This window comes from Loxodonta africana, chromosome 24, assembly GCF_030014295.1.
Source record: "Loxodonta africana isolate mLoxAfr1 chromosome 24, mLoxAfr1.hap2, whole genome shotgun sequence".
In the NCBI taxonomy this organism is placed as follows: domain Eukaryota; kingdom Metazoa; phylum Chordata; class Mammalia; order Proboscidea; family Elephantidae; genus Loxodonta; species Loxodonta africana.
The window spans coordinates 49,091,452-49,103,712 of record NC_087365.1 but is presented as its reverse complement, the minus strand read 5'-3'; the positions used below and the strand labels follow the sequence as shown (position 1 = coordinate 49,103,712).

At 48.9% G+C, this 12,261-nt stretch overlaps 1 protein-coding gene across 1 annotated transcript in view; it reads left to right on the top strand.

Annotated features, from left to right (window-relative positions):
* PEDS1 (plasmanylethanolamine desaturase 1) overlaps positions 1 to 6,552 on the top strand; it is a 33,070-nt gene extending 26,518 nt beyond the window's left edge. The window contains exons 3-6 of the mRNA XM_003419892.4: positions 191 to 282; positions 1,710 to 1,854; positions 2,160 to 2,372; positions 4,659 to 6,552. Coding sequence (XP_003419940.1) covers positions 191 to 282; positions 1,710 to 1,854; positions 2,160 to 2,372; positions 4,659 to 4,780 — 572 coding nt within the window. The 3' untranslated portion in view covers positions 4,781 to 6,552. The remainder of the gene's footprint in view (positions 1 to 190; positions 283 to 1,709; positions 1,855 to 2,159; positions 2,373 to 4,658) is intronic.
* The last annotated feature ends 5,709 nt before the right edge of the window (positions 6,553 to 12,261 follow it).

Genomic DNA, 12,261 nt, shown 5'->3' with positions numbered 1-12,261 from the left:
TGGGGGCAGAGAGAAGGGGCTAGCTCCTGATAGGGAAAGGTTGAGCTGAGCATGCCCAGTTTATTCCTTCCACACTCACCAAGCAGATGGGCAGAGCAAGTTAAAGGGGTGATCAAGGTCAGAAGTGCTATGGGCAGGCAGGGTGTCCGATGCACGTTGCCCCACCCCCACCTCATCTTCTCATCCACAGTTGCAGGGGCTCTCATTGCTGACTTTCTGTCCGGCCTGGTGCACTGGGGTGCCGACACATGGGGTTCCGTGGAGCTGCCCATCGTGGGAAAGGTACGTATGTCAACCCCACCCTGCATCCCAGCCCACTTCCTCCAGAAGTTAGGTTGGGCTGTATGACCTTGGGTGAGCCCCCTTTCACTCTGAGCCTTTGTTTTCCTGTCTGGAAGATGGAAACTGTCATTCCAGCCTGCCCCCACCCTCATTCCTGAGACTGGACCAGGAATCTGCTGGAATCCTCTGGAAGGAAAAGCATCAGGCACTGGAAAGCCAGAGAGATTTGATAGGTGCCTGTCTCACCAGAATGCCTTGAATTTGGGGGCTGTGTTCTCCAGTGCTCCATTATTATATCAGTCAGGTTTTTGTTTTGTTTTGTTTTTTGGTACAGAAAATTCAGTCCAAACTGGTGTACTCAAACAAGAGTATTTGGTTCATGTAACTGAAAGTGTCAGGGATAGAGCCAGATTGAGGCATGGCTGGATCCAGTAAGACAGACATGATGTTCTTTAGACTCAGTCTCTCTCCATCTCTATCTCTGCTTATCTTTCTGTTGGCTTCACTCTCAGACAGGCTTTCCCCTCATGAGGTGGCCAAAATGGCCCCCAGCTGCCCTAGACTTCCATCTTCCCAGCTGTCACCCCAGTGGAAAGAGAGCTTCCCCTTTCCAGTGTTGTCGTTGTTAGTTGCTGTCGAATCAGTTCTGACTCATGGTGACCCCATGTGTACAGAGCAGAACTGCCCCATAGGGTTGTCAGGGCTGTGACCTTTTGGAAGCAGATCACCAGGCCTGTCTTCCAAAGCATCTCTGGAAGGGTTTGAACTGCCAGCCTCTTGGCTAGTAGTCAAGTACTTAACAGTTTGCACCACCCAGAGACTCCTCCTTTCCCCTAGTTACAGCCAAAGTCCCAGGGCTTATTCCCATTGGCCCAGCTTGGATCACATGCCCATCTCCCAGCCAGTTCCTTTGCCCAGAGGGGTGGAATATTCTAATTGGCCAGGCCTGGGTCACGTGTTCACCTCCTAGCTAGGTGGTGAGGTCAGTCCTATCAGAACCACTTCAACCAAGAGAAGGGGGAGGGCTATTACCAGAAGGAGGGGCTTGGGTGCTGGAGAGGCAAAGAGAGGTCCCAGCCTGTTACCATGAGGTGCCTGACTATCCCAGGCCAGGAAAGAAGCATGGAGATGATCTCCAAGCCCCTTCATAGCATAGATGGGGAGAATGAGGCCCAGGGAAGGGCATTAACCAGCCTAAGGTCTCTGCCAGGATCATTTCAACCCATCTTCAGCTCTAGTTGCTGGACCTAGCCCCTGAAGGCTGGGTGGGATCTTTGTCAGCCTCAGGGTGGTGGGAATGTTGGGGCATCCCTGGGGCAGGGTGGTGAGCCCGAGTTGAGTGTGTTTAGGATGTCATAGAGAACGGCTGACCACCATGGGGTGACTGCTTGGGCCGTATCCCCACCCCCACCCCACCCCGACCCCAGGCTTTCATCCGCCCATTCCGGGAGCACCACATCGACCCAACGGCCATTACACGGCACGACTTCATTGAGACCAATGGGGACAACTGTCTGTTGACACTGCTGCCGCTGCTAAACATGGCCTACAAGTTCCGCACCCAGAGCCCTGGTAAGCCATGCCAGGTGGTGGTGGACTGGGAGGGGACTGTCAGGGGCAGAGACTACCCCTCCTTTTGTGGCTCATGTGCATTGGACCCTTCACAGGGTTTAAAAAACTCTAAGCGGAAGGGGAGACTGAGGCCCGGCAGGGGGTGGGGACCGAGCTCACCTGAGGCCATGTGGGAGGTTAGAAGAAGGCTCCTGGGTGCTGTCCTGGGACAGGAGCTGCCCACGGGTATATGTCGAGGTCCAGGCTGACGGTGTCCCCCTACCGCACGTGACGAGCCCTGCGAGCACTTTCTCCTCACCTTACAGAAGCCCTGGAGCAGCTATACCCCTGGGAGTGCTTCGTCTTCTGCTTGATGATCTTTAGCACCTTCACCAACCAGATCCACAAGTGGTCGCACACATACTTCGGGCTGCCACCCTGGGTCACCCTCCTGCAGGACTGGCACATCATCCTGCCGCGGAAACACCACCGCATCCACCACGTCTCGCCCCACGAGACCTACTTCTGCATTACCACAGGTGCGGCCGCCCCTGCCTGTCTCAGCAACATCCTCAGGGCCAGACCTAACCCTCCTGGAAGGCCATCCCAGAACAGCACTTACTGAGCACCTACTATGTGCCGGGCAGTATTCTAGGTGCTAAGGGCATAGCAGTACGTAAGACAGACAGTCCCCTCCCCTACCCTGCCTCTTGGAGGTGTGCCTTCAACCACCCATCTACCCAGCAGATCTTAATTGAGCACCTACTATGTGCAAGGCAGTGCCCTAGGCTTAGGATACAGGAGCGAACAAAATAGGCAAAATCCCTGGCCCCAGGAAGTTTGCATTCTAGTGGGAGAAACAGACAATAAATAGAACACATAGTCTGTCTGATATGCTAACTGTCATGGAGGCAAATAAAGCAGGGAGTCGGGGAGGACACCCTTCTAAAGCGGGTGGTCAGAGAAGGCCTCTCTGAGGCAGTGACATTTGAACAAAGACCTGAAGGAGGTAAGAAAGGGGGCCAGGCAGCTCTCTGGAGGAAGAGCATTCCAGATAGCGGGGACAGTAGGTGCAAAGACCCTGAGGCTGGAACATGTGTCTCATTTGGCAGAAGCAAGGAGGCCAGTGTGGCTAGAGCAGAGGGAGTGAGGGGGAGAGTGACAGGAGAGATGACAAAGTCCAGGTGTGGTAAATCTGTGGAGGTAAACAAAGCAGGTGGGAGGCAGAGAGCAATGGGGAAAGGGAGTTGGGGGCCAGCTGTTTATGTGAGGAGATCAGGGAAGGTCTCTCCAAGGCTGCATCATAAGATCGGAAATCTGAAAAAACTGTGGGAGAGGCCCCCCAAATAATGAGACATATCAGCCCAAGCAAAAGTCCAAGTGCAAAGGCCTTCAGCAGGAACACGCCTGCTGTGATCCAGGAACAGTGAAGAAGGTCACATGCCGTTGGCAGTTAATATGCTAGTGCCAAAGACATGAGGTGGGGTGAGCAGGTGTCCCGGGGCACCAGAGACGTGAGGTGAGGTGAGGTGAGCAGGTGTTCTGGGGCACCAGAGACATGAGGTGAGGTGAGCAGGTGTTCTGGGGCGCCAGAGACATGAGGTGAGGTGAGCAGATCTTCTGGGGTGCCAGAGACATGAGGTGTTATGTGGCGTCCCCGGGGCCAGTATATTAGAGGTGCTGTCAAGTCAGGCCAACTGAAGTTTGAATACCAGCTCCTTCATGTGTGCCTCACAAACCTCCTTGGGTGTCACTTTTCTCATCCACAAAATGAGGCTACAGCCACCTCCTCCACATGCCGCCTTCATTGGGCAGCAGTGAGGACGGCAAGATAGCAGATGCAAAGTGCTTGGTGCATAGTAGGTACTCAGCAAAATACAGCTGGTGCTGTTATATTTTTAAAGGCAGAGCTGAGAGGCACAAAAGAGATTTTGCAGATCCTAAAGTCATGCCTGTCAGAGAGCAGTTGGAGGAGTTAAAATTTAGGCTCTTTAGGGAGATTGGTTAGCTACTCAGGCATGCCTGGCTTCAGATCTGGATTGGCCACCTACTAATGAAGAGACCCCTCTCAGAACCTCATCTGTAGAAAATGAGACTGATAATAGTATCTGCCTCATGGTGGGAGTAAGGAGGCTTTTGTATGGATTAAATAAATAAGATTGTTAGCAATATTTATTAAGTACCTACTATTGCCAGGCAAAGGAGCCCTGGTGGTGCCCTGGTTAAGTGCTCGCTTGGCTGCTAACTAATAGGTCTGCAGTTTGAACCCACCAGCCACTCCTCAGGAGAAAGATGTGGCAATCTGCTTCCATAAAGATTACAGGCTAGGATCTGTGGGGCAGTTCTCCTCTGTCCTGTAGGGTTGCTACGAGTCCGAATCAACTCAGCAGCACCTAACATTGCCAGGCACTGTTCTGGGCACTGGGGATAAGACAATGAAAGACACAGGGTTTCTGCCTTTCAGAACTTACATTTTAGTTATAGGTTGGGGCAGAGACCAGCATGAAACAGAGAAATAGTGAATTAATGAAGATCATCACAGGTTATGATAGAGGCTATAAAGAAATGAGAGGCTGACGTGACAGGTCTTGGGTGCTGCTTAAGCAAGGTGGTCAGAGAAGGATTCCCTGCAGAGGTGGTGACAAGAAACACCCCTGGCGTGCTCAGCCTATAGGAAGCACTCAGTAAGAAAGTGAATGTGTCTGGTGGATCCCGATCCCCCGCCCTGTGCTGGCTTGTGCCCTCCACCCCAGCCAAGGCCAGTTCCCTCACAACTTCCCCCTGACTGCTCCCCGACTCAAGCCCTGGTGCCCGTTCCCCTGCAGGCTGGCTCAACTACCCCCTGGAGAAGATCGGCTTCTGGCGACGCCTGGAGGACATCATTCAGGGCCTGACGGGCGAGAAGCCTCGGGCGGATGACATGAAATGGGCCCAGAAGATCAAATAACTCTCTGAGCCTGCCACCTCGTTGCCAACCTTCCCTAGCCCCCCCAAACCGAAGCCATCTGCCAAACTCCAGCCTCCTCGCCGCTAGCCCCTCCGATGGAGAGGACGCCTCCTGGGCTGGGCCCAGGCCCCCCAGTCAACCCCTTGTGACACAGAATACTTGAGCCACTGACAGTTTTTTTCTGTTTTCTTTCCTTTGCCCCTCCCCAGCCACCTGAGCTCTATCTGCCAAGCCTCTGACCCGCAGAAAAAGGAGCCCCGCCCTGCCACCCGTCCCTGGGTAGATAGGGCACTCACCCACCCCTGCACACCAGCTGCCCCCCAACTCACTGGGCAGCCCTTCCATGTGGCTAGTGTTGGGGCCATTGAGTCATCTTTTTCTGTCCCCAGTGGTTTGGGGAGCTGCTGGCATGCCTGAGTGTCCACGGAGCTGGCCCTGCAAACTGACCCCAGAGCAGCAAAGCTCATTGAGGGTCTCTGAGGTCAGGTGGACAAGAGAGACCGGAGTCCCCTGACCAAGTGTAGACCTCCTCCCCAACCCACTCCACCTGTCCACATGGTTCCAGCCAGAGCTGATTATTTCCCATCTGAGGTGTCTTCACAGGGCACAGCCCCTGCCAAGGGTCTTGGTCATTTGGAACGGGACACAGTGTCCCCTCTGGTCAGGGGTATGTCAGGGAAGGAAGAGTGGGGCTTTTTTGTTTTGTTTTTGTTTTTTTTTTTTAAAGGTGCTTGCTTGTTTAATGTAAATAATAGAAAGCCTTAATATCTTTTCTGTAACACGGAGTAATATTTTAATGTCATGTTTTGGATGTACATAATATATTTATAACAAAGCAGCAAGAGTCTACTTACCCTTGGCTGCCTTGTGGTATTTCCTGGTTGGCTCTTGGGGAGAAGAGTGGTAACGGGGCCCAGTGGTGAGGCCTCACCCCACCCTAGCACCCCTCAGTCCTAGGCTCAGAGTGGGGCTTTGGCCACCAGAGACAGTGGATTAATGTTACCCACTCCCAGCACTCTGGAAGGCTCCCCAGTTGGGTGAGGAAGGGTCTTCAGCAGACCATGAGGAGGAGGATAAGGAAGGCTGGTCCCTGTTCCTGAATTCCTTCAGCTGATGTTCACTGGCACCTGGTGTGTCCCAGTTTCCGGCCTGGCCACCAGGGTGCAGCCATGAACAAACCAACAAGGACCTGCTCTGGTGGTGTTAACCCCCTGGGGAGAGAGCAACAGTAAACATAAGTGCACCTGGAAACACAGATGGTGATTTGTAAGGAGAGTCAAACAGGATGGGAGCCATCAGAAAAGCAGGGAGGGGCTCTGAGGGGACACTGGAACTGAGATCCGGAGGAGGAGATGGAGTTAGGTGGGGGAAGAGCTGAGGGAAGAAACCTCCTGACGAACAGCAAAGGCGCGGAGGCAGGAAGCTTGGAGTTTGTGACAGCGAGGCAGCAATTGTGACTGGAGTATAGGGAATGAGGGGAAAGTAGGAGGAGATGAAAAAAAAGGAGGAGATGAGGTTGGAGAAATAGGGCCTGGGTTGGGTCATGTGCCTATCTGTGAGCCAATCACCTTGCTGGGGGGAGGGGGTAGTGATGTGTTCTGATTGGCCCCACCTGGATCATCCCTTCTCAAGCCACAGGGGCTAAGAGGACAGAGGGATGGTTCCCAAAAGAAAAATTAAGGTGTTCTTACCAAAGAAGTCGCTGGCAGGGCAGGCAGCCAAACTTGGGAGGAGCCCGGTAGGCAGCCTTGGGGCTGCAGGGGTTGGTTTCCTGCCCGCAGGCCCTGGTGGGGTAGTCTCATGGCAGTTGCCAGGGAGCCAGCAAAGACCCCCAGACCTCCAGAGAGTTTAATAATTTGCCCAAGTTTCCACAGATAGTAATGGCAGAATCAGGTCTCAGACCCAGACTGTCTTGCTGCTCCAAGTCCAAAGGGCTGGAAGATACTTTCCAAAACTGATATAAGGTGTTTTGCATCAGTTCTGGGAGTAGTGGGTAACTTGTGGGATCGGGGATTGCTACCACGAAGCTGTGAGGCCAGGCAGGGGGAGATTCTAAAATCTGCTGAACACTTAGCACGTATGCAAAGAGGTCTGTGTGCAGGGGTCAGCCAGCAGGCCCTGCAGCTCGGCCAGGAGGGTACTATTAGGCCCCATTTGCAGATAAGGAAAGGGAAGCAATGAAAGGTCATGTAACACGCTCAAGGTCACACTGCTGGTGGGTGGCAGAGCTCTTTCACTTTCGTATCTGTCCCACCATCCCCATCTGTATGGAGAAAGGAAGTGAGGCAGGTAGCAAGGGAGACGTGTGTCCGCTCAGAAAACAGCACACATGGGAGCAGCAGGGGACCTAGATGACCTGGAGACGTCAGGCCCCAAAGGGCAGCTGCTACTCGCATCCACCAATTCAATAGGAGCCAGAAGTCCAGACTTTTTAAATACTGGCTTATTTTTTGAAACCCTGGTGGTGTAAGTGGTTAAGAGCTATGGCCGCTAACCAAAAGGTCGGCAGTTTGAATCTACCATTTCCTGTTTGGAAACTATGGGGTAGTTTCACTCTGACCTATAGGGTCGCTATGAGTCAAAATCACCTCAAAGGCAATGGGTTTTTTGGGTATGGCTTGAATTCTGCCCAGCACTTCCCCCTAGGTGCAGGGCTGGCCTGGATTTAGGTGAGTTTGTGCTGCTCTCTGCTGCTGTCTGGTGACTGAGCGGGGTAGGTGGAAGGCACACGGATGGACTTCCAGACAGGATGTCACATGTCCCCGTTGGGACCTGCTTCTCAGAGGGGTATCAGCCAGAGTGAGTCCTCCAGAGAAACACAACCAATAGGATGTATATGTGTGGTGTGTGTATGTATGTGTATATTCACATACATACACACACCACACGTATACATATATAGGGTTTATTTTAAGGAATTCACTCACAAGATTGACGGGGCTGGAAAGTCTGAAATCTGTAGGGCAGGCCAGCAGGCTGGAAACGTGGGAGTTGATGGCATCTTAAATAAGGAGACTTGAGGCAGAATTTATTTGCAAAGCAACCCCTGCAGCCCCAAGCCACCCATCTGGCCCTCCAAAGAGCCTGGCTGTCAGTCCCATGGCCATGAATGTCTTTTGGTAACAACACCTTTGTTTTTCTTTTGGGAGCCATCCCTTCCTCCTCAGACTTTGCTCTTAAGGCCCGCCCACATTATCAAGAGTAATCTCCTTTACTTGAAGTCAACTGATTGTAGATGTTAGCCACATCTACAAAAACACCTTCAGAGCAACACCTAGATCCGTGTTTGATTAAATAGCTGGATACCATGGCCTAGCCAAGTTGGCACATAAAATTAGCCATCACAGAGAGGTCAGGGCACATGCCTCAGGGTACTTGCCCCCAACTTTAGCCCCCACACCCCTTTTAATACACCTAAATATTTCAAGCTACCCTTTTAAACATCATTTCATAATAGGTAGTGCATGTATAAGGTAAAGAATAAGCCTCAAACAGTACACTATGGTCTAGCACATGGGTCAGCCAACGACGACCAGTGGCCAAATTTGGCCCACCAATTTTTCTATGGCCCAAAAGCATTTTTAAATGGTTGAGAAAAAAAAAATATTTCATGGCACATGAAATTCAAATTTAACTATCAATAAAGTTTTATTGGAACGGTCACACCCATTCATTTATGTATTGTCTATGGCTGCTATACACAGGCAGAGTTGAATAGTTGCAACAGAGGCCATATAGCCCGCAAAGCCTAAAATATTTACTGTCTGGCCTTTTACAGAAAAAGGTTTACCACCTTCTGGTCTACAGTGAGGAGCCCTGGTGGTGCAGTGGTTAAAGTGCTCAGCTGCCAACCAAAAGGTTGGCAGTTCAAACCCACCAACCGCACCATGGGAGAAAGATGTGGTAGTTGGCTTCCATAAAGATTTAATGTTGAAAACCCAACGGGGCAGTTCTACTCTGTCCTATAGTGTTGCTCTGAGTTGAAATTGACTCGGTGGCAGTGGGTTTGGTTTTGGGTGGGTCTCGAGTGAAAAGTGAATTTCTCTCCTACATATGTTCCCAGTTCCCCTCCCTGGGGGCCATCATAACAAGAAGACCCTTGGAAGTTCCTGTCCCCTTTTCCATGAGACCAGAACTAGATGGTGCCCAGCTACCATTACTGAACATTTTGATCAAAGATTCTATAGAAGCATCCTGATCAAATGGGAGGAAAATGCAGAACAGAATTTCAAATTCTCATGAAATCCAGAAATTCTGGAGCCATGGAGGCTGAATGAACCCCCAAAACTACTGCCCCAAGATAATCTTTAAACCTTAAACCAAAAATATCCCCTGGAGTCATCTTAAAACCAGACAATAGTTTAGCTTAACTATTAAAAAAGGTCTGCCTTGAGCATTATGCTCTTTTTTTTTCCTAAATTTTATTTTGTTGAGAATATATACAGCAAAACATACACCAATTCAACAATTTCTACATGTACAATTTAGTGATATTGGTTATATTCTTTGAGTTGTGCAACCATTCTCACCCTCCTCTGAGTTACCCCTCCATCACTAACGTAAATTCACTGCCCCCTAAGGTTCCTATCTAATCTTTCAAGTTGCCATTTTGCTCTTTTAAGAACTATCTATATGACAACAGCAACTTGAAAGATTAAATAGGAAGCTTAGGGGGCAGTGAGTTTATGTTAATGAGGGAGGAACAACGTGGAAAAGGAGCGTGAGAATGGTTGTGCAACTCGAAGAACGTAATCGGTGTCATTAAATTGTGCATGTAGAAACGAATTTGTATGTCTTGCTGTGTATATTCTCAAGAGCAGCAACAAAATAAAATTTAGACCAAAAAAAGAAGTCCACAAGAGCCAAAGTAAAACCTTGAGTATATCCCACCTGAATTTAAAGACCATCTCAAGAACAAACTTGAAGTACTGAACACTAATGACTGACGACCAGAAAAGTTGTGAAATGACATCAAGGACATCATACATGAAGAAACCGAAAGGTCATTAAAAGGAAAGAAAGAAAAGACCAAAATCGATGTCAGAAGAGACTCTGGAACTTGCTCTTGAAAGTAGCATCGCTAAAGCAAATGATGAAGTAAAAGAGCTGAACAAAAGATTTCAAAGGGCAGCTTGAGAAGACAAAGCCCTATAAGGAAATGTGCAAAGAACTGTAATTAGAAAACCAAAAGGGAAGAAAATGCTCAACATCTCTCAAGCTAAAAAAACTGAAGAGAAAACTCAAGCCTCAAGTTGCAATATTGAAGGATTCTGTGGGCAAAATATTGAACAAACACAGGAAGCATCAAAAGAAGATGGAAGAAATGCATACAGTCACTGTACCAAAAACAATTGGTCAAAGTTCAACCATTTCAGGAGGTAGGCTGTGATCAAGAACCAATGGTGAAGGAAGAAGACCAAGCTGCACTGAAGGCACTGGTGAAAAACAAGGCTACAGGAACGGACAGAATACCAACTGAGATGTTTCAACAAACGGATGCAGCATTCTAGGTGTTCATTTGTTTTTGCCAAGAAATTTGAAAGATAGCTACCTGGCCAGCCAACTGGAACAGATGCATATTTGTGCCCATTCCAAGGAAAGGTGATTTAACAGAATGCAGAAGTTACTGAACAATATCATTAATATCGCACACAAGTAAGATTTTGCTGAAGATAATTTAAAAATGGCTAAAGCAGTATATCCACAGGGAACGGCCAGAAATTCAAGCCAGATTCAGAGAGGATGTAGAAGCAGGGATATCATTGCTGATGTCAGATGGATCTTGGCTGAAAGCAGAGAATACCAGAATGATGTTTACCTGTGTTTTGTTGACTATGCAAAGGCATTCAACTGTGTGGATCATAATAAATTAGAGATAACATTGCAAAGAATGGCAATTCCAGAACAATTAATTGTGCCCCTGCAGAACCTGTACATAGACCAAGAGGTAGTCATTCAAACAGAACAAGAGGATAATGCGTGGTTTAAAATCAGGAAAGGTGTGCATCAAGGACGTATCCTTTCACTATACTTATTCAATCTGTATATTGAACTAATAATCCAAGAAGCTGAACTATATGAAGAAGAAAAGGGCATCAGGATTGGACGAAGACTCATTAACAACCTGTGATATGCAGATGACACAACCTTGCTTGCTGAAAGTGAGAACTTGAAGCACCTACCGAAGAAGATCAAAGACCATACTCTTCAGTATGGATTACACCACAACATAAAGAAAACAAAAATCCTCACAACTGGACTAAAAAGCAACATCATGATAAACGCAGAAAATGCTGAAGTTGTCAAGGATTTCATTTTACTTGAATCCACAGTCAATGCCCATGGAAGCAGTAGTCAAGAAATCAAATGAGGTATTGCATTGGGCAAATCTGCTGCAAAAGACCTCTTTAAAGTGTTAAAAAGCAAGGATGTCACGTTAAGGACTAAGGTGCGCCTGACCCAAGCCCTGGTATTTTCAAGTGCCTCATATGCATGCGAAAGCTGGACAATGAATAAGAAAACCAAAGAAAAATTAATGTCTTTGAATTATGGTGTTGGTGAAGAATATTGAATATACCATGGACTGCCAAAAGAATGAACAAATCTGTTTTGGAAGAAGTACAGCCAGAATCCTCCCTAGAAGCAAGGATGGTTAGACTTCATCTCCCGTACTTTGGACATGTTATCAGGAGGGACCTGCAGCCCTGATGACGCTGTGGTTAAGTGCTTGGCAGCTAAGCAAAAGGTCGGCAGTTCAAATCCAGTAGATGTTCCTCAGAAATCCTATGGGGTAGTTCTACCCTGTCCTATAGGGTCGCTGTGAGTCGGAACCAACTCCACAGGTTTGCTTTTTTGGTATCAGGAGGGACCAGTCTCTGGAGAAGAACATTATGCTTGGTAAAGCAGAGGGTCATCAAAAAAGAGGAAGACCCTAAATGCTAACAAGCGGCCATCTAAGATGCATCAATTGGTCTCAACCCACCTGGACAAAAGGAGAATGAAGAACACCAAGGTCTCACGATAACTATGAGCCCAAGAGACAGAAAGGGCCACATGAATCAGAGACTTAAATCATCCTGAGACCAGAAGAACTAGATGGTCCCCGGCCACAACCGATGACTGCCCTGACAGGGAGCACAACAGTGAACCCCTGAGGGAGCAGGAGAACAGTGGGATGCAGACCCCAAATTCTCATAAAAAGACCAGACTTAATGGTCTGACTGAGACTAGAAGAATCCCGGCGGTCATGGTCCCCAAACCTTCTGTTGGCCCAGGACAGGAACCATTCCCGAAGACAACTCATCAGACATGGAAGGGACTGGACAATGGGTTGGAGAGAGATGCTGATGAAGAGTGAGCTACTTGTATCAGGTGGACACTTGACACTGTGTTGGCATCTCCTGTCTGGAGGGGAGATGGGAGGGTAGAGAGGGTTAGAAACTGGCAAAAGGGTCATGAGAGACTGGAAGGAGGGATCAGGC